Source organism: Papaver somniferum, chromosome 1 (genome assembly GCF_003573695.1).
Source record: "Papaver somniferum cultivar HN1 chromosome 1, ASM357369v1, whole genome shotgun sequence".
NCBI lineage: Eukaryota > Viridiplantae > Streptophyta > Magnoliopsida > Ranunculales > Papaveraceae > Papaver > Papaver somniferum.
The window spans coordinates 20,547,124-20,572,004 of NC_039358.1; the positions used below are offsets into that span (position 1 = coordinate 20,547,124).

The following is a 24,881-nucleotide window of genomic DNA, read 5'->3' on the forward strand; positions in this document are numbered from 1 at the left end:
ATGCAGCACCAGTAACAAGCTTCTCCTGCAAATTTCTTGGGTAGGTTTAGGCCCGTTATTACAGTAACAGGGGCTAGTTTTGTGCACGGCACGGCTCACATCTTTACCCTTTTTACTGGCTTCCTTTGTACACTTCTCTTTACTGGCTTCCTTTGTACACTTTTCATTTTTGTTCAATAAAATACCCTTTTCTTCTCTTTGTACACTTCATCAGATAACTCGTTCCTTCCTCGATAGTCATCTCAAAAACCCTTGATCCTTTCAAGTTCTTCAATCAAAAACCCTGACTTGCTAGTTTTCTTCACGATGACTTCAATTTCTCACAAAGTTCGTTCTAAACCATCCGGACCATACGGTTTGCTAAATTACGCAATGATGACTTCAAATTCTCGCAAAGTTCGTCCCAAACCATCCGGTGATGATTCAGGTAACAACACTTCAACTACCGGTCAGCACTCATCATTAATAGTTGATAATGTTGATATGATAGCACAAATTCTAGTTCGTTTACCAGTTAAATACTTGCTTAGATCCAAATCAGTCTCAAAAACATGGTTATCTGTTGTCACTGCTCCAAGTTTTGTTCGTAACTATTCGGTTCGTAATCGTCATTCAGTATCAGGATTATTTTTGAACCAATATTCCGATATGTTTGAAGGAAAATATGAGTTTATCCCTCTGGATAAACAAAATGGCACTGGGCGAATTGAAAAGGGAAAGGGCAGGAAACGGACCAGGAATATTAATAATACTGATGTCACTAGAGATTTCTCATTCAAAACCCTAAATTTCTTGAATGTTCATGGACGTATTAAGATTGAACAATCTTGCAATGGTTTATTATGTTGTAGTCACTCCGTTAAGAATAGTCGTCATAAACCCAAAGTAGCTGCTTATTACATCTATAATCCATCCACAAAGAGTTATAAAATCGTACCTGAATCTCCATTTCGTCAAGATGGTTGTCGTTCTGTTCATAGTATGAGTTTAGCTTTTGATCCACTGAAATCTCCATATTATGAAGTTATCTGTTTTTCGTCAGACAACAAAGAGAAAGCTCAGATGGAGATATACTCTTCGAAAACATCTTCATGGAGGCTTTGTAAAGCTCCTTTTGAAGCTAAACATAATGAATTTGTTTTTTTTAATATGGATATGTACAAGTCTGGTGTCTTCTGGAATGGTTCACTGCATTGGGAGTCAGTTTACTTCGATATGGATCAAGAATTATTAAAGGAAATGCCGAAGTTACCTGCTGCTGCTGATTATAATAACACTGACGAAGACGAGGATGAGGATGACAGCTACACTGATGAAGACGATTAGGACAGTCACGGTGATAGCGATGATGATGACACTGAGGATAGTATGTCAGTTGAGTATTTTGGAGAATGTGGGGGGCATTTATTTCTTATTCAAATTTCTGATCCACATGGGAGTTTTAAGTTCAGAATTTTGGAGATGGAGTCTGACTACACGGTGGAATGTTAAATATCGGGGCAACTTAAAGAAAATGACACGTCAGTACCCAAAGTTAATGCTAGATGAATATGCGGTTCAGTATAATTTTGGGTTGGATTTCTCAGTACTGCTTGTTGAAGAGAAGGAAGAAGAAGAAGAATCCATAAATATGGTGTTAAGGGTAATAGATAAGGTCATCTCTTACGATCTTAAGAAAAAATGTTTCAAATCAATTCATAAATTGCCATTTGCTGCAGGAGGGCCAGAAATGAATTCGCCTGCATGGTTTGAAGCTTATCATTTCATCGAGTCGTTGGCTAGTGTTTGATTATCTACTCTTAGGTTTATTTTGCTGAAACAAGTTGACTTCAGTTTCTTAGGGGATCATCATGTGGATTGGATCTTTTCTTTGCTGGTGTCTAGTGTCTACAATCTTTTTCTTCTTCCTATTAGATGACTGCCCACTCTATCTTTTTGTGTTAACTCTGCTTAATTTCAGGTATATGCTTTTGTGACTGTGCTTTCATTGGTCTTTAATGGAATAGATTTATTAGTTTCGTTATTTTTAACTTTCTACTTCTATCTGTGTATATGTTGGGTTCTTGTGATTTTCGCCTTTCTTTTGTAATATTCAGCATAAGGTATTTGGATGAAAGACTCTAGTGACGTACAAACTTACAACGAACAAGTTTATGTAGAAATCACAAAATTACCTCTTAAGTTAGTTCACTAAGACAGTAACACCAGCACCCATCAGCTGCCTCTTTTGTGCCAGAGCAAGCTGCAAAGTTCAATTCTCTGTAAAAAATAAGCTCGAAAAATAAAGGGAATCATGTTCTCCCATTTTAAGGTGTTAAGTTGTGTACCATTGCATGGTAAACCATATGATCAACTCATCTATATTTTTCTCTGCACAAGTTTAGCTAATTAGCTAATTTGTGATCTGACGAGGCAAATAGAGGAACCAGACCTTTTTTCAAGTTGTTTACTGAAGAACAGGATAATGAAGTGAACTTGGCTTGAAGCCTATCAGTTCATCTGAGTCATTGCCATTGGTAAGCATTTGATTATCTACTCTTACACCATGTTTGTTTACTCCTGACTCATCTGAGTCGTCTGGATCTGAGTGAAATCACCTGACTCATCTGGATCTGACCCAATATGTTTGTTTTGAGTCAGATTTGACTCTTCTGACTCAAAAATTTGTGAGTCAGGAGTTTGGTCCCATAAGTCAGGAGTATTTTGTTATCAAATGGGTCCGAGTCAGGGATTATGTCTGAGTCAGAGGTCGAGTCAGATCTGACTCAAAATGGAAAACAAACAGTCTAACTGCTGACTCGGCCCGAGTCAGGGGAGATCCAGACGCCGAGTCAGTTGCAAACAAACAGGTAGTTAGATTTATATTTGCTAAAAAAAAATTCATTTACTGGTTGGTCACCGTAATTGTTTGCCTTGTACAACACCTAGTTAGTAATTCGCCTATATTTGCTAATTTTTTTTCATCCCACTAAAGAGGAACTGGTTGGTCACCGTAATGGTTTGCCTTGTACTACAACACATGAAGATCTTCATAGAGTTCATTACACTATTTATCAGCCTAACAGGGTTACAGGGGTGAAATCCGTCCAACCATCACAAATGGATTCGATTCCTTGGCAAATGAATACAAGTTGGTAAGTATCGATTGTACAGCTGACAAGAAGTCATGGTATTTACACTGGGAACTGAATCATGGAGATATATCACTACTACAAGCACACCGATAGCAGACCATGATCTTCATCCTATTATTCGGATGAGAGCAGTGAAAGGTAGAGTTGAAGAAACAAATCTGCCCTCTTTGTGGTGGTATTGCTAGTAGTGGTGGATGTTTGTGTTGGAAGATAATGGCAACTACTAGTAAAGCAAGAGGTGAGGTAATGAACATGGTAACAGTAATAATAAGATGGAGATACTACTATCCTTCGATCTCCACAATGAGAAATTCCAGTTTACTGTTAGTCTGTTACTACCATATAAGGGAAAATGTTAACAGAAAATAAAAGAATGGGATGAATGCTCCTTATATTAGTGTAATTTCAACTCTTGGTCACACTTTTGAGGTTGATCGTCAGTGAATTTATTTTTATTTTTATTCCTTGATGATTTATGTCACTGTTAAAATTGTTTGTTTGAATTACTTCCTAAAGCAAGCTAATACTCTATTTGACTAAATTTTGATTAAAAAATAAAAACAAATTCTTGTTGGTATATGGTACCATGTAAGAATTACAAAATGCGTCACACAGGAAAAATGACTTGATAAAAATTACAGCCAATGTTATCTTTTAAGTAAAGGTAGAAGGAGACAGAAATAGCTCAAAGAAAATGGGTTAAGAACTCCGACCAATTGGGATAAGAATTCCCTCTAAAGAAGGAGAAATATAATCTTGCATCACATAGGAACTAACTGGATACTGCGGAGAACGCATATGATTAAAATTTAAGGTTTGTTATTTTTCTAATTTATCATTATTACATCGTACAATCATGTTTATTCAATGCCGGAAATACAACCAATGCAAGAGTCTAAAATATCTATTCCTCTCTCTCTGTCTCTTTTTACGTCAGTGTAGATATGCATGCTGCCATCTTTCCTTTTTACTGCTCACTGACTATCCATCTTAAGATGTCTTTCAATTTTTTCCTCTCTGAGGTGAGGATCAGCAAGTGTAGTACTTGGTAATAAATGGGGCATAATGTTTTAGTTCTGTTTCTTCCCACCAGCCAGAATACGTGAAATCTGAAGGCCTCGGCTAAAAGCTTGGTTGAAGAGCAACCTTGTCTGGAATTCAGATACAAATGGGAACCAGGCCAGAATTGCTACGGGAGAAAAGATAATGAGTCCCATAACGTACTCGTACCCTCTTGCTAGAGCTTTGATGGAGCTCCATAGCCCTAGTCCCTTCATCACAGGCTTGCATGCTTGAGATATCTGTAGTGACAAGAAAATTCATATTACCAAAAATTAATAAAAAGAATACTCAGCCACAAAAATAATAATTAGAAACAGCAAAAACCTTGCGGTTTGGCAGTGAAAGACACAGTGATTTTTAAACTTCTTTGCCAAATGTATACATGTGCGGGCATACCTGTAATAAAGCCCAGCCAGTTGGCATGAAGGCCAAAAGGCTAGCGAAGATGTCTCCAACAGTGAGATTGAGTAACGTAAACAGGATTCCAAGTGTCACAATGGCTCCAATGAACAAAAACAACTTCAACAGTCTGAACATTAGCTGAAAATCTGCGCTGAACTTCTTTCTACCCATTGACACTATCTGTTTTCGCCATTTTCAAAGTAGTAATTCCCCCCAAAAGGAAAAACATAATAAATGAGTCAAAAATTTGATGAACTGACATCAAAGTAAAAACTGATGACAATGCTTTGTCTAATGGAACATTTATATCTCACCTTCAAAATGATCATAACAGCCACAATGACCAGCCAAGAGAGACCATAAACCTGAAAAATAAATAAAAACAAAAACAATATAACAACACAAATAAATGGGAATCCCTAATCATTTGATGATTTACAAGTTAATACAATAAATAAAAAGATGTCAAAGATTTCATGCCAGCAAAACTAAACTAAAATGAATGGGTTGATTAATAACTTACGATAATGCTTTTATTTCCATTGGCAACATGTAGATGATAAACAATCCCGTACTGGTAGAGGAAGAAACGGAAGGAAAGAACAATCTCCCAGAACCTCCCAAAAAACCCAGTGGATTGGAGGTGCTCCTGTTCCTCTTCCCACCACGACTCCCAGCTCTTGCTTGCTGGAACACCAATACCCCCCCTGCTGTTTATCCACTTTGACCAGTCGTCCCAATCTTCAACTATCTTCTGCCACTCAAAGCCCGAAGGGTTAAAAAGGAATGGTCCAAACAGCCAAGATATCACCAAGAACCAGATAGAGAAAGTGTAGAGTGCATAAGATCGAGAGTCAGGAGTGGCAGCGCCATATATCCGGTAAGCAATCAGCAATACCATCAGTTCCAGTCCCTTCACAAAATGACTCCTTGAATACATCCTGTAGTTCTCAGCAAATTTCTCGTGGCGGACAACAAAACCACGTCCAGTGGCTCTATACTTTGCTCCACCGTGCAACACTGTACGTCCAAAATAATGGGTCTTTGTTCCAAGAGAAAACGTGAAAAAGACGGCTGCCAGCTGAAGCTGCATAATAATTATGTCACTCATTGCAGTCCTAAACCCTCTCTCGAGTCCAATTTCCATGACCATGGGTAAGGCCATCAAGAAACCTATCTGAACGAGAGATTGTGATGCCATTGCCGCCTGCAGAGGATCGTCTCCCTTCGCCTTTGCAAATTTCATAATCGACTGCTCCAAACCACTCAATGACAAGTAAAGTTTTCCGTACAAGAAAACATAAACTACAAGGACAACCATCTGCACAAATGTAGGACAAGATCAAATATAACACAGTTCAGACTTCAGAAAAGTGACAAACAAGAGATTGAATCGTTCCTAATTAAACTATTTTTCTTAACCCTTTTCCCAAGGCCTCGAATTAGATATACTACAAAGATAAAATCCTGGCTCTATTAAAAAACTTAAACATCTAAATCATGCCTCAGAAAACCTGTAACGTATGATTTGAATGATTTTTTTAGTGCTTTTGTACGCTTGACTTCTAATAAGAGATATTAGTAAATGGAAATCCAGGTTTGGACAGTCCTTCCTCTATGTGGGGTTTTGTAGTTTTGGACTGATTGTTACAGAAATAAAGAAAGGGTCACTGCTTTGTTGAGATGATTGATTATCAATCAAGACAAATCGAACATGTAGTCGAAATTAGGTAGAGGTCATTACCATTGAGCTGACGTAAAATCCAACTGTCGTGAAGTAGCAGGATAGCATGCGGAACATGTCAAATCTATGTCCCAACCGATAGATATCCCTGCTTAGTATTTGCTCTCCATTACCACAAGCAACTTTTGCTTCAAAGAGGGATATTTGGTTAAAACCAACATCTCGTCCTTTTCCGACCTGAATGTACTCGTGGTGAGTGACGTTCCCACGCCGTAAAGTTGAGTTGAAACCTTTAAAGGAGAAATAGAGTTGCAAGCTTCAGAAGAAGATAGATATGCCAGAAGAGCTCGAACAGAGAAACTTTAGAAATGAAATTTTAATTGATAGATACATTACCAGCAAATATGTCTTCACTCAAATTAATACCACGAGAAGCCTTGCTAATGCCACCTCTAGTAATGTGAAAAATTCTGTCGAATACATCGGGATGACCATAATGGAATCGAACCCTGGAATAAACAATAAAATCAGTAGAAAAACAGAAACTGCAGTTTGTTCCACCAGTTTTATACTTCTATCAGATATTTTCCTACTGGTAAAGATAGTTAATCCCCGTCCCACTAGGTAAGTAAAGAAATTATTGGAAGATTCAGCATGTCTTAGAAGAGCTATTAGTTTTGACTGATTTTATGACTAGTTACTACGAAATGCGATCTAAGTAAAAATTGAAAACTTATTTCGGATTTATTTCTTTTAGTTAACTTTATAGAAATGTCTATCATAAATCAAAATTTGAAGTCCTGGAGGGAAGTGCATGTGCAAGATATTTTGCCGGAAAGTAACGGATAATTAGATAGCCCAATAAGGTAAATAATGAATGAATCTTACTTTAAGGGTCTTGCAAGAACTCTTTGACCAATGGTGACAAAGCTTGTTTCCTGATTTGACATAAACCAGGCCAAAGAAGAAACACTGTTGTCCACATGCAATAATCAACATTAGAATGTAATAATAACAGTCCACTTGGGACACCTATTGGAGTTGCAGCCATCAAATTAACATCACCGTAAGACAGACCTTCCAGTAAAGATATGTTCACGAACACCCAAAATTGTAGGTGGCCGGATTCCATGATCCTCATTGAATTCTTCCAAAAGGTTACGCATTTTGAAAGCTTCTTCCAAATAATTGTCCTACATAAAGATCGGGCACATGAATCAGATACTTTAAGCTAATGGGGCAAGAAATACTCCGGCACACAGATACCAAGTTAAACAATACTCAGGAATTACCTGGTTCATGTCAATGGTTTGAAGGGCTTCACCTCGAGTAAATATTATAGCATGGTTTTGATTTTCAGGCTTCCCTTCCCCTATCTTTGCTGCCCCTGGCAACTTTATGCGGTAGATTTCCTTTTTGCAGAAAAAGATAGATGTAAAAAGATAAGTATTCTAAAGATAGATCTCCCCTGGCTCTATTGGTCGTAATGTTTCAAATTCAGAATATAATTTGAACTCTACTTCAGTAAGGACATACACCACATATCACATTAACTGCAGTTTCATATATTTTCCTTCGAGCATCAACATAGTGTGTATATCCTAATATGAGGTTAAGACGAAACAGAACCTTGCCTCCAGACATTGTTCAAGTGATAGCAGGAAATACCCAAGGTGGACACTTCAAGAGGTGGAGATTTTAAAAAGAATCTGAGGGAAAGACCTGTTGTTGAGCTAAGTCAAACAACAAAATTGACTTCTATAAACTGTAGGCTCATGAGTTAAGATGTATCTTTGGTAAAAGAAAAGTGGAAGAAATTATCAGAAAGTAGAACATTTAACAAATGTTGAAACTAAACCGTAGCCTAGGACAAAATAGCAGACAAAGACTGAGCTGGTTTGGACAGATGTCAGTAGTTATCAGGTCCCTGTTCTGTATGTGATCGCATTATAAAACAGGGGTCCCAACTATGCAGTTTAATTGGTGAATGGCATACAGATGTGGTGCCAAACTATTATAACTATTCACAAGAATAGGGAAATTAGGATTCCTGCCAAGACTAATGAAGAGGCTTGAAAGACCGTAAAGGAGGTTACCTGGTCCAAGTTGTCAACAGCTTTGATCAATACAGAATAGTAGACCTTCTGTACACGGCCACCTTCACTCTCTTCTACTTCATCAATATACGCTACACGAAGAGATGGATTACTGTGCCAGAATCACCAGAAATTAGTTAATGAAATTAAACAAAGAAAAAAAATTTTGCTCCCAAACAGTTACAACTAGACAACAAAGAGAGGAGAAATATATCCATTTCACAGCAGGTGAAAGTGTAACTTACTTAACCATCAAGTTCAGAATGTCTGTAGCACGGCGATCACCACTTCGCTTCTGATTTCCATAATTTTGACAGGTTGCGACATACGTAAATTTCATATCAGCTACAGCCTCCAGTTGAGCATAGAGAGACCTTTGACTCTTCTTGTCTTCCTCCGAAGGAACAGTAACTGCCTTGTATCCTTCTAAGATCTCTGCAAGTTACAAAATATACAAATTCATGACATTTTACTGCATCTCCTCGACATACCACATACATAGAAAACAATGAACAAAGCTTTTTCTGTAAATTGTCTGTTTACCCCTCTCTGTAGCCATATCGAGGAAAGCTTGAAGCTTCAAAGCCCTCCTATAGTACATCATTCCTCTAACTGCAAAATGCCGACGCAATGCAATTCCAATAAGCCAATTTCAGATACCATTAAGTAAATGAACTACTTGTCATCATATACATACCCGTTCTGCATAGTGTTTGTCCTCTTAGGGAGACCCAATGACGGAGATGCAAGATGTTCTCTTCATTTCCCCAAACCTCACTTGATTTTTTACAGTTGAGCCTCTCCATGAAGTTGTTCCATTCATCTAAAATAATTTAGTAAATGGTGAGGGAGAGACTAAATTACTGACACCAATCATACTGAACATCCTGTGCTGTTATAAAGTTATCTGTGTTTATTTCACACCTGGGAAGATTTTTTGCAGGTAAAACACAATTGATACACCATCTTCATTCTCTTGCTCAAGCTCACTCTTAGAATAGACTGTCTCCTCACTGTAGTATGGAGTCATAACACTGCCACCATATAAAAAAATATTAACTCAAAGGTACCAAAAAACGATAAAAAATAGAATAATTAAAAGACTCCAGTAACTCCTTGAGTGGGCAACTTAAAAGAAGTTTCTTAGTCTTATGTCAAATAATTGAATATATCTTTTGAAGCAAAGATATTGTAAGGTAAATGGTTCAATCAAGATATCCTAGTCAGCTTACGGTCATCACTAAAGGGCTCCAACTAAACCAGAATAACACAATAAGTAGTAACTCGGAAAAGGATCTCTAGTACTTCTAGCAAATACCCATGGAAATAAACAAGAGAAAAAAAGAGCAGAAAATGGCAATTTTGCACATAAATCATATAGGAAATTCGACGCCAAAGTAACTTACTATGTTTCATTAAAAGAAAACCAATCACTCATTTCTAAGAATAAATAAGGACCAATCTAACCTGAATGAGAGCATTTTACGAACTCGTGGAGCACGTGGCATGTCCATGAATAAGGAGTTTGTGAAGAAAGCAATCCTCCTACGTGCTTCGAGGTTTGTTGGCACGTTCACCGCAGATTCTTTAACCGTCAAAAGGAGGTGGAGACGCCTTATCTGAAACAATGCGATTGAAACTGTGTCATCTATAACAACCGGAGACAATTTCTGTAGCAGTGAAACAGAGATAGAGACAATGTACCTGTTCTTCCCACTGCGCTGTAGCAACAGGAGGGAACACGATAGCAGGTTTTGGGTCAGTACCAGCAAAAAGTTGTCTTCGTGGGACGGAATCCTTAGTGCCGTGTCCAAGCTCTACCAATTCACTAATGACAATGTGGAAGGAAACAGAAACAACGAAAGTTACCAGGTGAGACATTTTCTCTCGAAACATTTAATTTTTACTCTGATCTAAACGCAGAAAGGCAAAGATCACCAACCGAATCTCATTAACCATCATGTCATGGGTCACTACTTCTAACATGTCCTGCAGAAGTAATACTACAGTATCTCGTTTAGATTGATCACCCTCTTTCTGAAATATTGTTACAAGAAAAGGAAAAAAATCAATGAATTCCTTCATGTTCCAAACCAAATGACGACAGACTGCATACAAGATATGAGAAAGATGCTATGAAGTTAGATAACACTGACTCACCAAGATATTGACAAGCTCCACAAATTTGTTGCAAAGGGTAGGTAGAGGCTTCATTCTGAAATTTGCAAGAAATGTATTCTTCCGAATGTTGCCTTCAATTTCTTTGATAATGATGCCAATTATCCTGTAATATAAAGAGGTACATGATTTAAGCAAGATGCAACTGACCACATAGAGATAACACAAGGTCTGACCAACATAAGTTACCCGCAGTTGTACTGCAGACGAGCTAATTTTGTGGTAGAAAGAATATAATGATCAAACATATAAATAACACAGAAACAAAAATAACCTTTTCTCATTTTCCCCCACGACTAGAACATTCAGAATCAGTTTAAATGACTCGTAGCATTCAATCACAGCGCATTTCATATATTCATCGGCGCATATGCGTTTCCAGAGATCAGAATCCCGGGTTCGAAATTGGGCTGCCATATCTAATGCTATTGGGATCTGCAAGATAAGTTTCAAATAAAATTTAAAAATAAATATAGCTTCACAAAAGAATACTATAACGAATGAAAGGTACGAAATTAACCTTGCTAGCAAGCAAGAACGGGGGCCACTGAATTAAATTTAGGCTCGGATCAGATGTATAAGGCACAAGCAACAGATCCATTTCCCTGTACCAAAAAAGAACTCCGTACTTTCAGTTTTACTGGATTGCAGAACCTCAAAAGCCAGTAGAAAGCAGAACGAGGACCAATATCGCACGTAGGAGCTCTTACCTATCACTTATTAGGTCTTCTTCCCTGAAACTGCAAATAACTTCGTTCCATAACTGAGCAAACTTAGCAGCTTCAGTTCTCCTGCTTGCCGATACCTTCAAAGCAAAATATAAAACCATAACTTTTTGGTGAACATATTGCTTTCACCATAATGCATTTTAAACACCACAAGATTGGAAACACAAAAAATACCTCAGCAAATTTCTTCGAGAAAGAAAACCCTCTTTTCCGGGTATCATCAGAAGGGACCAAACATTCGTTGAAGGCTCCAGGTAAAGATTGAAAACGTGATCTTAGCATGCCCAGAGTCCTTATCTATAAGAAAGCCAAAGGTTAAAGCTAATACACAATCATTAATTTGAACAAGCCACATTCAAATGCTTGGCACATTGTTATAATTTATGGGTTTATCTGATCTACCTAAAAAGGAAATCATACTCTTTATAAACCAGGCCCTGTTATCTCGACATGGATACAAAAAGGTGTGGGAAGCGTACTATAGTTGTAGTTAGTAAGATGAAATAGGGCATGTTACGAACTAAATAGAGGTTCATGAAGGAAAGCTTATTTGAAGCATCATTGCAAAGGATATATTACATAAGCACTTGGGATTTTTTACCTCTCCGAGACGATCAAAAGCTCCAGAGAACCCACCACACAAGGTTGAGAAAATAGCGTACCAAATCTGAGTGTCCATAAAATAAACCTGCACAGGATAAAATCGGGTATAAGAATTACACCAAAGTAAAAAATATTTTCATCAAGTAGAAACTGCAACACTGAGAAATGCTTCAAATCATTATAAAGTTAATAAATAGTTAAGCTTACCAGAATCACTGGAGCCCACAGAGCAACAATTGCACCATAATTGTGTGTAGCTGCAGATATCGGATAAGTTTAATCATGAACTATAGAAGGGTTTAAAGAAGAGGATAATTTTTGAAGTGTGGTTAAATAAGATACCGTCAGGGAAAAATTCATGCCACTCGTATTGAACATGGCGAACATTCATAATAGCTTTAGTTGGCTTCACCAATGTCTTAATCTGGATAAAAGGATATTGATTGAAGAAAGAGGTGTTAGGTGGATTAAACTAAAACTAAGACAACGACTGGCTACTCATCTTATACGCAAGAGATCTGCTGAACCATAATAAAATCAGCTTACCTGGATGTAGTAACTGAATGCTAATTTGGAGCACAGAAGCAGCACCCAGAAAAGAGTATACCTGGAAATAAGAAAATACATACCTTATGAAAACAAATTTGAAACCAACAAACGTGTTAAATTATAAACACAGCAAAACCAAGTATGTATCCCCACGAACCGTAGGACTTGTTTGACTGGAAATGATCATAAAAACAACAACTTTCAAAACAAAAAGTATGAAAACATTGAATGTTCATTTTCAAACTCACTTGATAAGGGCAAACTGACTTTCATGCATTCCCCTTCCAACATATATTCTTGGCTGTAGAAGCGGATAAGTGATAAAGTCGTGAACAATAATGTATAAGAATAATAAAATTAGTGGAAGTAAGACATTAAAGAGGCTTAACCTGAAAGAATCATCTTATAAGATAACTTCAAAACTTTGAAATTAAAAAAGAAAAGTATAAGAGCAAGTCACGGCAAAAGTTTTTATTACTAGAACTTCCCATGGAAATTTAAAACCCAAGTCAGTTAATCAGACTCGGATATGGTTCGTTAAAACTTTGCATTAATGTTGATCTATTTTCAGATGATCAACTTTTACTTTCACATTTACAGATACAGATATATCCACCGCCTCTCATATCCAGAGTGGACTCCTGCAACTAACCTCTAGAGAGCTCCTACAGTCTTTTGGATTTAATTCGTGGCTCGGTATTCAAGATATATAAGGCTAATTGAACCATTAGTGTGTCCTCTAACTGTGTAGTACTGAGTTTTATCTTAATTGAGTTGTGAGAAAATCCCACCATTCCTGAAAGGGCTGTCAATCCTTAAATCTAACACTGACTGTTTGCCTTGAATAAAGCCCGCCTAGGCTCAGTGCATCAACTTGATGCACGAACTACAAATACTCTGAGAGATACTAAGATGAAGAAAGATGAAGGAAAATTGCAACAGTAGGATTAACCTAGAACAAAATAAATAAGGGACAAATACCTGTGACCACCATAACAGAAATCTTATGATATGCCAGTCTGAATTTTCAATCCACCTCCGAAGCATGGGAAATATGAACAAAATAGCTGCTAGTAAATTGGGAAGCAAGTACAAAGCCACAGCCATGATATATAGAGGTGGTATTCCCTTCACTTGACGAAACCACTTCAGCAATTCCCTAATTTTTTCAGGCGCGGATGCTGAGGATTGAATGTAGCACAGTGGAAGAATAACAGCCCATGCAACACTAACTACTATCTTGAGAAGGTTTCTCAGAACATCAGTGAACTTCCACCTATGGTACCCAGGGAAGTTCAAAACAAAGTCCAGTACACCTATCACCGAAGACAAAAGAAAGCAACAAACAAATAGAGAGATAAGAAAATCTCAGTAGTGATACATCAGTAACATTACACAATTAATTAAATTGGAAACTGAGAATATCGATCAGGAACAACTGAAAAAGCCTAGAATTCTTGCTGATGCACATTATTATTATTCAGCTTATCACTCTTTAAGTTTACAGGAAATCATCCATCGGAGGAAGGAGAATATAAAGCAGAATTCAAGAAAAAGAGGAGAAGATATAGACAACTGGTATGTCCTAGTAAAATGAAAATAATTTATTCAGATAGATGAATAGCTAATGAATTAGTGGTCAGTTGATCAGAAGCATAAATCTTTGTTTTACCACAAGTAGGCAGTCCCACAGAACATGACTTAATCCTTGCCGTTCCAAGGTTTTGAGATATATGACCTCATGAGCTGCCATAAGTAGGAACTGTTTTCAAAAAGTACCCCTTCCTAACTGGATTATGCTATCTTCAACTAAAGGAGAAATAGTCCTTGCCATTCCAAGTATTCGACATATATGACCTCATGAGTTACCATAAGTTGTTACTGTAACTGTTTTTAAGAAAGAAAAAAAAAACTTCCCATCTGGCTTATGCTTTCTTCGACTTAAGGAGAGATACGTAACGGAGGAAGATATTATGTGTCCTAACAATGAAATGCCTAATCAATTTCACAAAGCACATTTATCTTTTATCTTAACCTCTTACATGATCTGTGAGCTTATTATACTGCACTATGCACTTTGATTAAGCTCACTGCAAGCATAGATTAGAGAACCCTGAATAGTCCAAGGGATAATATAACTAGTAAGCTTAAGACAAAAGTCAAATAAAATTTGTATTGGATGGACACCATGTGCAAACTAACCCTCACAAATCAGCTACAGCTATGTGAGAAATATAAAATGAGTGGGTACCATGTCTTTTGGCTGAAGTAATTACCGTGACTAGTTTGTCAAACACTGAATAGAAAAAACGGCCCATCCACCCAATCCAAGATTTTCCCTCTAACATGCTCATGGATATTATTAGATTAATGCTTGTTGTAACTAGCCCTTACATTTTTATAACAAAAAACTCTATACACCCATATAGGTTTATAGAAAAAAATATCAAAATAGTGAAAACTAAATAGAAATGACAAAAAAATTAGAAGTGGAAACACCGGGAGGAGGGTTTTCATACTTTGTAGGAAGCGCAAGAAAGCCGCTGTGATGAAGATACTAGAGACAGTATACAGGATATCCTTACGAAATAGATCCAATGGTGAATCACCATTCCATGCAACAATTATCATAGCCTGCAGACAAAAGATTGAAACGTTTACGATTATCCTTTAAACATGTACCAAATGCACGAGCCACTTGCATAAGTATTTCGACCATTTTTCTAAAGTGTGTAATTTTAAGACTTAATCCTTCTTTCATTTATATGGATTAAAATGCATTTGAATGGGTTTTAGCGGGATGTTGAAGATCCAACTTCCAATTAAATTTTTAGGAAGGTGGACGCATTTTATATAGTAACATAGCAACGAAAGATTTATAGCTCACATCGGTCTCCAAATCTCCACACAGACATAAGATAAGTTGATACCTAAGGATGTACTTCTAACACGAGAAAATTATTAAACACAAATATAAATAAGAACTTGTTATATACATCATTTTCCAAACCATGTTCAAGTAGTCCCTTTGCTAAGAGATTGGGTGGATACAAGAGTTTTATTCAAGAAACAAAAACAATACCTGCAGTGCTAGCACATAAAAGGTCCACATACGGTCAAAGCTGCGAAAGATGTGCCAAAATGTTCTAGTCTCGACAAAATAAGATTTTCCAGTATTTTCAGGTTTCCTTTTACTTCCTTGTTTACCCTGGAATAGTAGTTTCGAAAGTGTTATGCAAATTGCCAAAGATGTAACAATATGATAAGAAACAAAATATTTACAAAGAATTACCTGTGTCAGGCCTCGCGTTGATTTGAAGAAATCACCATCATCACGCATTGGCCAACCCAAAGAGAAGCAATCAGACGACCTGATCATTTGAAATATTGAAGCTGTTAAAGAAATTTCTTACATATAAGTCTTCGCTTATTTAGTAAAAGTAAGATTCTTTACAGACCAGAAATATTCATTCAGATCATCGTAGTTACACCAGGCAGAATGAGGGGCTTTTCCATTTTTGCTTTTCTGGGCTTCCTGGATCATAAACCTCACCAGTTCATCATATATGTCTAGAATGGAAAGCACAAATATTTAATTGAAATGCTTTGTCGAAACTTACCTGATCAATAACACGATAAAGTGGTGTGATAACCTTTCTCAGGAAAGCTTCATCCTCCCCACCATATGAAGGTTTTATATTTTCTCCAGTCACAATGCTAACATTTCCAGCTAATAAACCATGAAGTTCATATGCCATCTGAAAGTACATCAAAAGTTATTAGTAAGCAATATAATATAGTATACAGACTCGTGAGTCGTGAGTACAGATAAAACAACTGAAAAGTGGAAGCAAATCGTCAGTACGTATTACTCACATTGTGGAATATGTAACATAGACATTCTGGCATAAATCGAACATTAGCCGCTTCACCCCAGATTAGAAGATAAAGACCCATATAGAGTATTTTCCTCTGCTGCACTTCTTGCTGTCCTTGGGGAAGCCTGTTGGCATTATACATACACGAATCAAACCATGAAATTAAAAGGACACAAGTCTGCAAATGGTACAAACAATTGTATGACATCTCACCGTAAACTGTGCTTTCTTCCCAAAAATTTGCACCATGTTTTGTAGTTTTTAAAGAGCTTATTCATTACTGCATCAACAGCTCGCTCATCAAGCTGTACAGAGAAATAAAACTTCCTTCAGAGAAAGAAAGAACGACTCATACCTTGACAGTGATGAAGAATACAGGATGACCCATTAAAAGCCAAGATATTTACCAAGTAGTTTATAAAGGAAACCAGTTTAATCATATGCTGTCTACTTCGTTAACAACCAAATGTCAACATTGACAAAGCTAACCACGTGAGTAGGAAAAGATTCATATACCTTGTTAAGGGGTTCAGGCTTGGGTACCAGTCGTATATGACTATTTGCAAGCATTAGAATCAAATGTTCCCTTTGGTTCCTGACATTGTCTTTCTGCAAGACCATCGTGGATAAAAAGTTATTGCTCTTAACAAAGACTAGCCACTAAACAATATGTAATTCCTTAGGTAGATCTGATTGTATATATACCTGAAAGCCGAACATTGCCCTTAGCCAATCAAGAATGTCCAAGTCTCCTGCTTTTTGTCTTTGCTGCTCAAACGAAGAAGGCCAAGTCAAGCCACGAGTGTTCCAGAGAGCAGCCACAGAAGCCTTAACCTGGTCAAATGGAATGAGTATAAACAAATATGTAAGTAAGCTGCGAATCAAAAACTTAAATGCCACATGGATTTAATACTTGTCCCCAACCCCCTAAACAAATATTAGCACAACTGAGGTATACTGCAACTACAGGTAGTACCTCCTCAAGCTGCATGATGGACTGCGAGGCCCCAGCAGCATCCAATGGAAGAATGTTGTATGGAGTATAGATTTCCTTCTTTTCTTGGACATCCTTAGCGGCCGCAATGATCTTCTCACAGTTAAACGCAAGCCAGACATTTCAAATCATTAGTGATGCCAACATAAGATAAATGGTTTCAAGAAAAGAAACACAGTTGCAGTTTCGAATAACTGGTGAAAAACATAACATCATTTCCATGAGACTGAACTTTTAATAATGGAATTAACTAACCTCAGGAGCAACTTCTTCAACTTTCTCAGTCTTATTAACTGCACAAAGCACTTCAAAAAGTACTCCGGCTGTCTGGTAGGCTTTTCCAAGTTGAACTCTGAAATCCAACAAAACCTCAGAGATTAAAGTCAATTAAACACTACTACTACTATTAATATGAGCAATAAAGAAAGAAAAACAGGAACACCTATCAGCTTGCTCCCCTTTGTCGAGGGCTCTAACATAATGCTCATAATACTGCTGATAGAAACTCTCAATTTCTCTTGCATCACTCTTTTTAACCCTAGAAGCCAAACTTGATGCATTATCCTGTTCAAATCAAAGAGCAATCACATCAATTTCATCGCAAACCTAAAAACAGGAATTTCCAATATCTTCTTTAGACGAAAACCTAATTTCCTCAAATGTGTTTGTTATTTTGTAACATTAGGAGGTCGACGGTCATGCATATCAACGATCGGTAAGTGTAGGAAACTCATACACAAAATACAAAAATCTACCTCTCAATGCGGAAGAGAAAAAAAATTCTTCTTCAGATTTCTTGGGATGACGAAAGATGATGGAGTGGGGAAATGACAGTGTAAGTTGTACATGCGGGTGCATTTTTGACGTTTCTTTTGAATATTATACTACTACATTATTTTACTGATTTAGCTCCAAAAACTATCTAAGAAAGAATAAGAAGAATGACGTACCCGCTCTAATCGCTGGAGAAGAGCTGTTTTGAATTGCCTAACCCCTCTACCCGTAGAGCTTGGATCCAATCTATGTGCCTTTTCAAATGCATAAAATCGACCTTCAAGATAACAAACAACAAGAACACAATTAATCGGAAGTCAAATCACAATCATTTGCATTTTGCATATACTCATTTATTTATTTATGCTACTTACATAGATAGGAAACTCTAGGTCGCTCGGCTTCAACCTCTGTGGCAACACGGAGGATGGGAGCAATGCTACCAAGTGACGAAGGGACGACTTCATTATCAAACACCTCCAAGGAGAAGGTGGTTGTAGCTGCACTTCTTGATGGCCGTCTCTGCAGACCCTGTGGGCCTGATTCGTGTTGGCCCGAGGTCATCACCAGATTTCTTCTTCTGTTAACGCGATATCCTAATCACAGAAAATCAAGAATCAACCAAATATTATCTACATATTCATTCATGCATGCATTTTTGTATATATCAGACCTTTTATGCACTGATCAGGAAGAATTATTTAACTTACAATGTGAAGATTATTAATCAATTAATTAAGTGGTGTTGTAATCGAGCTCGCCTCCGCCTGTGTAAGTATCAACCATGTCAATCCCTCTAGTAACAAAGGAAAACACACAAGAAAGATTGAAACAATTTGCATGGAAATGAATGCATAATTAATAATAACAAGAAGAGTAGACCGATGAAACTAATGAAATCTCCCAGATGATTGAATTGGTCACCTTGGATTTGTTTTGCATGCTTACCAACAATAGTTATCAATAACATGCAAATAGTTTTAAGTAAAAGAGTTTCAGAGAAAAGAAGACATTGTTGGAGAAACAAAAGAAAGAAAGAAAGAAAGAGAGAAAGAAAGAAAGAAAGAAAGAAAGAAAGAAAGAAAGAGAGAGAGAGGACGAATAGAGAGATATATAAAGTGTGTTTGAGAGAGAGGGGTGTGATCACCTTTCGAAGGAGAACGAGCTCTGTGCTCTTGAGCAATGACAATCTAAGAGAAACTAATTAAGAGAGAAGAAGAATACAATGTGAGAGAGAGAAAGAGTATGCGAAAACAAAGGGTTGTTATTGTTTGTATCCATCCATCCATGCAATCGATTGATTAGTTGTGTTTTTTCTTTGTGTTTTCTTCTTCTTAGTTTCTTCTTCGTTGATTATGGTAAGAGAGAAAACCAACCAGCAGCTATTAGTTTGGGGGAATCTACAGTTTGCATCCGTTCATTTACACCTACCTTTGCTATTGACTCGTACGTCATGTATCGTTAATTCATGCATGCACTGCAAGGGAGTTAAATTGGTCAATAACTATTTATAAACAACATAACGAGTTTACTTAATTTAGAGAGATTCTTAGTGCGGGACTGGGAGTGAGCTTCTGATCATGTGGTCTGCAACTCTGCATTAGACGACGGTATACAGATTCAATAAAAGAGCTGCAACATGTGTGACGGTATGTCATCGTATTCGTAGTTCAATTAATTACTAGTACTAAACCAAATTCCCAGAAAAAATAAAAGGAAAAATTGAAAAAAAAATGCCCTATATGCAGAAGTAGGCCTCGTCTGGACTCTCACTTTCATTTCTAGGCCACCTTTTTTATTTCTTGCAAAACTAGGCAAGTTAAACGGATTCCATCCACTTTAAAAGTTTAACCATCTCGGTCAATTTATCGTGTTGACTTGTCAATATCTCGCCAAAATATCATATAGGGAGATCTCATACATGTGGTAAGATTACTGAAATGTCCTTCACACGTGTGTGTCAGTCACGTGTCCGATCTCATTCATTCTTCTTCTTCTTATCTTCTCCTTCTTTGTTTTCTTCTTCTTCCGTTTTCTTTCTTCTGCTCATTAGTGAAGAAAAAGGGTTTGATAGAAATTGAGAAGCAAAGTAGATTAAGGTTCAGTTTGTGAAGAAAGTATTGATGGTGTTTGGCAGTGATGGTTTCGATAATCGAAGACTAGGGTTGAATTCGAACTGAAATTGGGTTCTTGGTGCTGGTTTTGAATGATTCTGCTGATATCATCCTCCATTTGTTTTCTGCTGACTCTCTGCGAGTCGTGTGTTATGTCTATCTAAGTACATCAGATGTTGAGGTGGTATGATTGTTGAAGAAGATGGTGTGGTTGAGGTTTATGAAGAAAATCAATTAGAGATTTTACGGTTTCGGGATTAATCTGATAAAATCAGAGTTAGGGTTTGGCATGAAATTGAGATCTTAATGGATGAGGAAAAGAGGGGTTGTTGATGAATTGATGATATGAAGCAGTTCTGGGAGAATAGTTGGGAATTGAGTTACGGTTTCTGAGAAATGGAATCAGAGTTTAATTTGAGGATGAATAAGAAGAAGTTAGAAGATGGGTTTGTTCTAATTGATGTTTGATTGAAGCTGTCCTGAAGATGAATCAAAGAATTAGGGTTTGCTGGTGATTTCAGTTATATGAGAAGAGTATGTAGAAGCTGTTGATGCTAAATTGATGGAAACAATGAAGAGTAATTCAAGATTAAAGAAGATTGGTGGTGGTGCTGGAGTTGATTGAAGTCAGGAAACCGAGAGAAGGGTTCGATAGAATTTGTTATGAAGATTGAGAACTGTTGGTGATGATGGGAGTATTTTGGTGTTGGATGAAATAATTTGGTGGGATGTTGTAGCCTTGAGAAGAATTGCAGAATCCAGTTAAGAAAGAACAAGAATTGAATTATATTTGCTGGAATGGATTTATCTTGAGGTAATTGTTCTTCTCAGTGAAAGGATTGTATGAGATGCATGAACCGTAGATTGCTGGTGTTGATAGCTAGAGAATGGTGGTGTTGTTTGTGTAGATGAAACCTGTAGGTGTTATGGGATGGCCTGAATGAATGAGATGTTGCAGGAAGTATGGGTTTGGTGAGATGATTTTGAAATGGTTATGAAACTGAGAATGAACCAAGATGTGTATTTGAAGTTGTATATACTGATTTGTGTATGGCATACATATTTCAGGCTCCGCTGCTACTGAAGTATCCGGCCAGTCTTTCAGTGACTGCATACTCATACTTTTTTGGTGCAATGTTTATGGTTATTGCTGGAATATCTGCCACCGATGGAAATACTGTCTGGACATTGACACCATCCGAGTTAGTTGCAGTTTTCTATGTTGTAAGTACTTCTAATCAGGATTTACTATTTTAGTTATATCATATACTGAAATTATGGCTAAGTTACGTGTACCAGTTTACCCCTGGTTATGACCTTAAGAAGCATGATTAAGTGCCTTAAAATGCACATCGTGCTTTGTTTGCAATATTGAGTTTTGAAGCAAAAACAAGTCTGTCTTGTCTATTTGGTTATCGAATATTATGGATGTAACTACCATTATTCCCAAGTTGATGTCTGTCTTGTCTATTTGGTTATCGATCAATGTAGATCTTTTCGATTCAATCTTTTAGTTTCGATTTCACAGAGTTACGCAGTTATGCATAGTTGTTTTTACTGCATAAGCAGTTATGCATAATAAGTTATGCAGTTCTGCATAGTTGATTTTACTGCATAACCAGTTATGCATAATAAGCTACGCAGTTATGCATAGTTGATTTTACTGCATAAGCAGTTATGCATAATAAGTTATGCAGTTCGGCATGTTTGCTTTTACTGCATAACCAGTTATGCATGATAAGTTATGCAGTTCAGCATGTTTGCTTTTACTGCATAACCAGTTATGCATGATAAATTACGGAGTTCAGCATGTTTGCTTTTACTGCATAACAAGTTATGCATGATAAGCTACGCAGTTATGCATAGTTGTTTTTACTGCATAATCAGTTATGCATGATAAGCTACGTAGTTATGCATAGTTGATTTTACTGCATAACCAGTTATGCATAATAAGCTACGCAGTTATGCATAGTTGATTTTACTGCATAACAAGTTATGCATGATAAGCTACGCAGTTATGCATAGTTGATTTTACTGCATAACAAGTTATGCATGATAAGTTACGCAGTTATGCATAGTTGTTTTTACTGCATAACAAGTTATGCATAATAAGTTATGCAGTTCTGCATAGTTGATTTTACTGCATAACCAGTTATGCATCGTAAGCTACACAGTTCAGCATGTTTGCTTTTATTGCATAACAAGTTATGCATGATAAGTTACGCAGTTATGCGTAGTTGTTTTTACTGCATAAGCAGTTATGCATAATAAGTTATGCAGTTATGCATAGTTGATTTTACTGCATAAGCAGTTATGCACATTATTTTTTTTTGGGCCTGCGCCTAAGTTCTCCTAACGTAAAAGACGAGGAATAGCTGCAGATTCTGCTATTTGTCTTTTTTTCCACCCTTATGCGTCCACCGTCTCGAAAGTCTGAAGTCTCAAATATTGTACTAAATTGTAAGCTTTAGGTTAGGCAATTGTCTGGGTTAGGGCCATGTTCCCATTCTATGTCACTATTCAGAAGGCAAAAAGGGTCTTCAGTCTCAATGCCATTCCCATTCTTCGGACTTTTCTGTAATGTCTGTTGCATTCATTCCGACCGGTGCAGCGTTGCTTCTTTACTGATGATGTATGCTCAGGCAATTCAATGAGTTCAGCAAGCACTGAATGTTCAATAGATTTGAAGGACTAAAACGTCTTTTTAGCCAAGAAGATATGGACAGCTGGAAGATAACTGCAGCTAACTTTCCATCCATCAGTTTTGGTCAAAACTTGCCTAGTCTAGCAATAAATAAAAAAAGTGGCCTACAAATGAAAAGCACCAAAAAAACGGGCCTATTTTTGTAAAAAGCCCTAGAAAAAATGTCTCATCAAAAAAAAAGTTACGAGAAAATGCCCCACCGTCACTGTTCCCATCCAAATGGTGTTAAAAGTAGGCCTGTCAATGGAAGAATATCCGTCGGATATTTAGAAATCTGATATCCGACATGTTAAGCACTACCGGATATTCGATATCCGATAATATCCTACAGGATATCAAAATCAGATATCGATTCCGATAGGCTAAGCTGTCGGATATCCGATAAATATCCGATAGTATCCGGTTATAACAAAAAAGCTTAAAAACCCTTGTAAAACATTTTCATAATTGACAATTATGGGATATTTATCCGACAATATCCGATACTAGACTCGAAATTAGGATAAATTACAAATAAGTTCCTATACTATCGGATATCGGATATTAACATTTCGGATGGGGTCTAATCCGTTTCCGATATGTTAAGGAAGAAATATCCGATAAAATATCCGATCTGATATCCGATAAAACGGATAAAATCCTATAGGATCTCGAATACTCGGAAACGGATACCGGATATCGGACAAATATTGACAGGCCTAGTTAAAAGGTCAAACTAAGCACACACGAGCGCGTTTACACATGCGAGACAAAAGACAAAATCACCCATCGTCCGGATGTCGCCGCGTAGCTTAGAGCTAGTTGATGGACGGTGGTAGATGGGCACTCAAATTTTCAAAGTCATTGATTTCCTTGATGCTTCCTGTGAGATCCGATTGAAAAATTGGATTTCAAACAATTTACTACCGAATCTTAAATTCAGATCCATTCCATTGATTTGATATGAACATGAATAGTCGCTACAGAGAGAGATTATAAATCATAATATATCTGATCCAAAACAGATTATTAAAATCAACAAAATGATTTCATACTTTTTATAATTCAGTTACAAAATGATCATACTTTTGTAAATTGGCTACAAATTGATCCTACTTGGTCCGACATAACAGTTTTTCAAAAAAACGGGGTTAGTTGTCCCCAAAACACCCTCGCTCTTAACTCAAGCAAATGTTAACCACAGTTAACACCTCGCTGACGTGGTGGACACCTCGCTGACGTGGTGGACACCTCGCTGACGTGGTGGACACCTCGCTGACGTGGCAACAATTTTGTAACCAGATCCTAGCAGACTGGCTCAGACTGACCAGTCTAATTGCCAAGACCTGAGCCATTTGCGTTCATCCTGCAGCTCTCTAAAATAACACTTACATCTCATAACAAGTAACAACATCAAGCTTAGCTGCATTAAGACTTCAACTCAGCTACATCCATCACCACTGCAATTCAGACCTTGTTCTTGTCCTCAACTGCAACACTTCACCCATCTCTACATACTAGCATCAGCTTCATCTCAACACATGCAATGCTTTAAGCTACAATAACCATCACTACAAATATCCTCCATCACAAGAACCACAACATATAACCATTACGTCAACTCCACAATACTGCACTACAACAGTAGTCTTGGCACCTTCATTCATCTGTTGCAGTCCTTTTCTCTCTTTCATTCATCACTTTAGTCCACACCTCAACTTTATCTCCTGTATTTGCATCTACACAACACCACCATCTCAGTTTCTGCATCAAACACCACCATTTCTTCCATCTATGGCAATTTAGCTCAATACCAAAAGCAGCAACTCCATTACCTCCAACCAGTTCATGGCACAACTAGTCCTTGCCTGCAAATCAACTCAACACAAATTCTACCCTGCATAAATCTCAAACTTGGCATAAATCTCAGGCAAACCACCATCAATTCCTTCACTATCTCTAGCACAATCACAAACTCATTGCACTAACAGCTTCTTCTTAA

At 37.2% G+C, this 24,881-nt stretch overlaps 2 protein-coding genes across 3 annotated transcripts; one reads left to right on the plus strand and one right to left on the minus strand.

Annotated features, from left to right (window-relative positions):
• The first annotated feature begins 375 nt into the window (after nt 1-375).
• Nucleotides 376-1,326, plus strand: LOC113357999 (F-box protein At5g07610-like). Its single transcript, XM_026601529.1, has one exon. The coding sequence runs from the start codon at nt 376-378 to the stop codon at nt 1,324-1,326; it is 951 nt and encodes a 316-aa protein (XP_026457314.1).
• A 2,507-nt stretch (nt 1,327-3,833) lies between these two features.
• LOC113280877 (callose synthase 5-like) lies at nt 3,834-19,394 on the minus strand. 2 transcript variants are annotated; one of them, XM_026529477.1, is made up of 44 exons: nt 19,230-19,393; nt 18,793-18,849; nt 18,457-18,678; nt 18,259-18,359; nt 17,751-17,872; nt 17,564-17,660; nt 17,291-17,401; nt 17,020-17,148; nt 16,831-16,923; nt 16,528-16,619; nt 16,313-16,439; nt 16,057-16,194; nt 15,895-15,971; nt 15,729-15,807; nt 15,519-15,644; nt 14,956-15,070; nt 13,418-13,752; nt 12,685-12,737; nt 12,434-12,494; nt 12,230-12,311; nt 12,095-12,144; nt 11,886-11,972; nt 11,459-11,581; nt 11,267-11,361; nt 11,077-11,161; nt 10,831-10,991; nt 10,539-10,662; nt 10,321-10,415; nt 10,083-10,206; nt 9,846-9,997; nt 9,303-9,412; nt 9,076-9,201; nt 8,922-8,990; nt 8,624-8,813; nt 8,379-8,490; nt 7,575-7,694; nt 7,360-7,475; nt 7,171-7,254; nt 6,679-6,791; nt 6,343-6,572; nt 5,122-5,919; nt 4,913-4,963; nt 4,593-4,778; nt 3,903-4,435 (listed from the first exon to the last, which is right to left on the minus strand). In XM_026529477.1, exons 3-44 carry the CDS (start codon nt 18,644-18,646, stop codon nt 4,205-4,207), a joined length of 5,760 nt encoding a protein of 1,919 aa, XP_026385262.1. In that variant the 5' UTR covers nt 18,647-18,678; nt 18,793-18,849; nt 19,230-19,393; the 3' UTR covers nt 3,903-4,204. The 2 variants fall into 2 exon arrangements, with proteins under 2 accessions (XP_026385253.1, XP_026385262.1); XM_026529468.1 differs by having other exon boundaries at nt 3,834-4,435; nt 15,519-15,807; nt 19,230-19,394.
• Nucleotides 19,395-24,881: the final 5,487 nt, after the last annotated feature.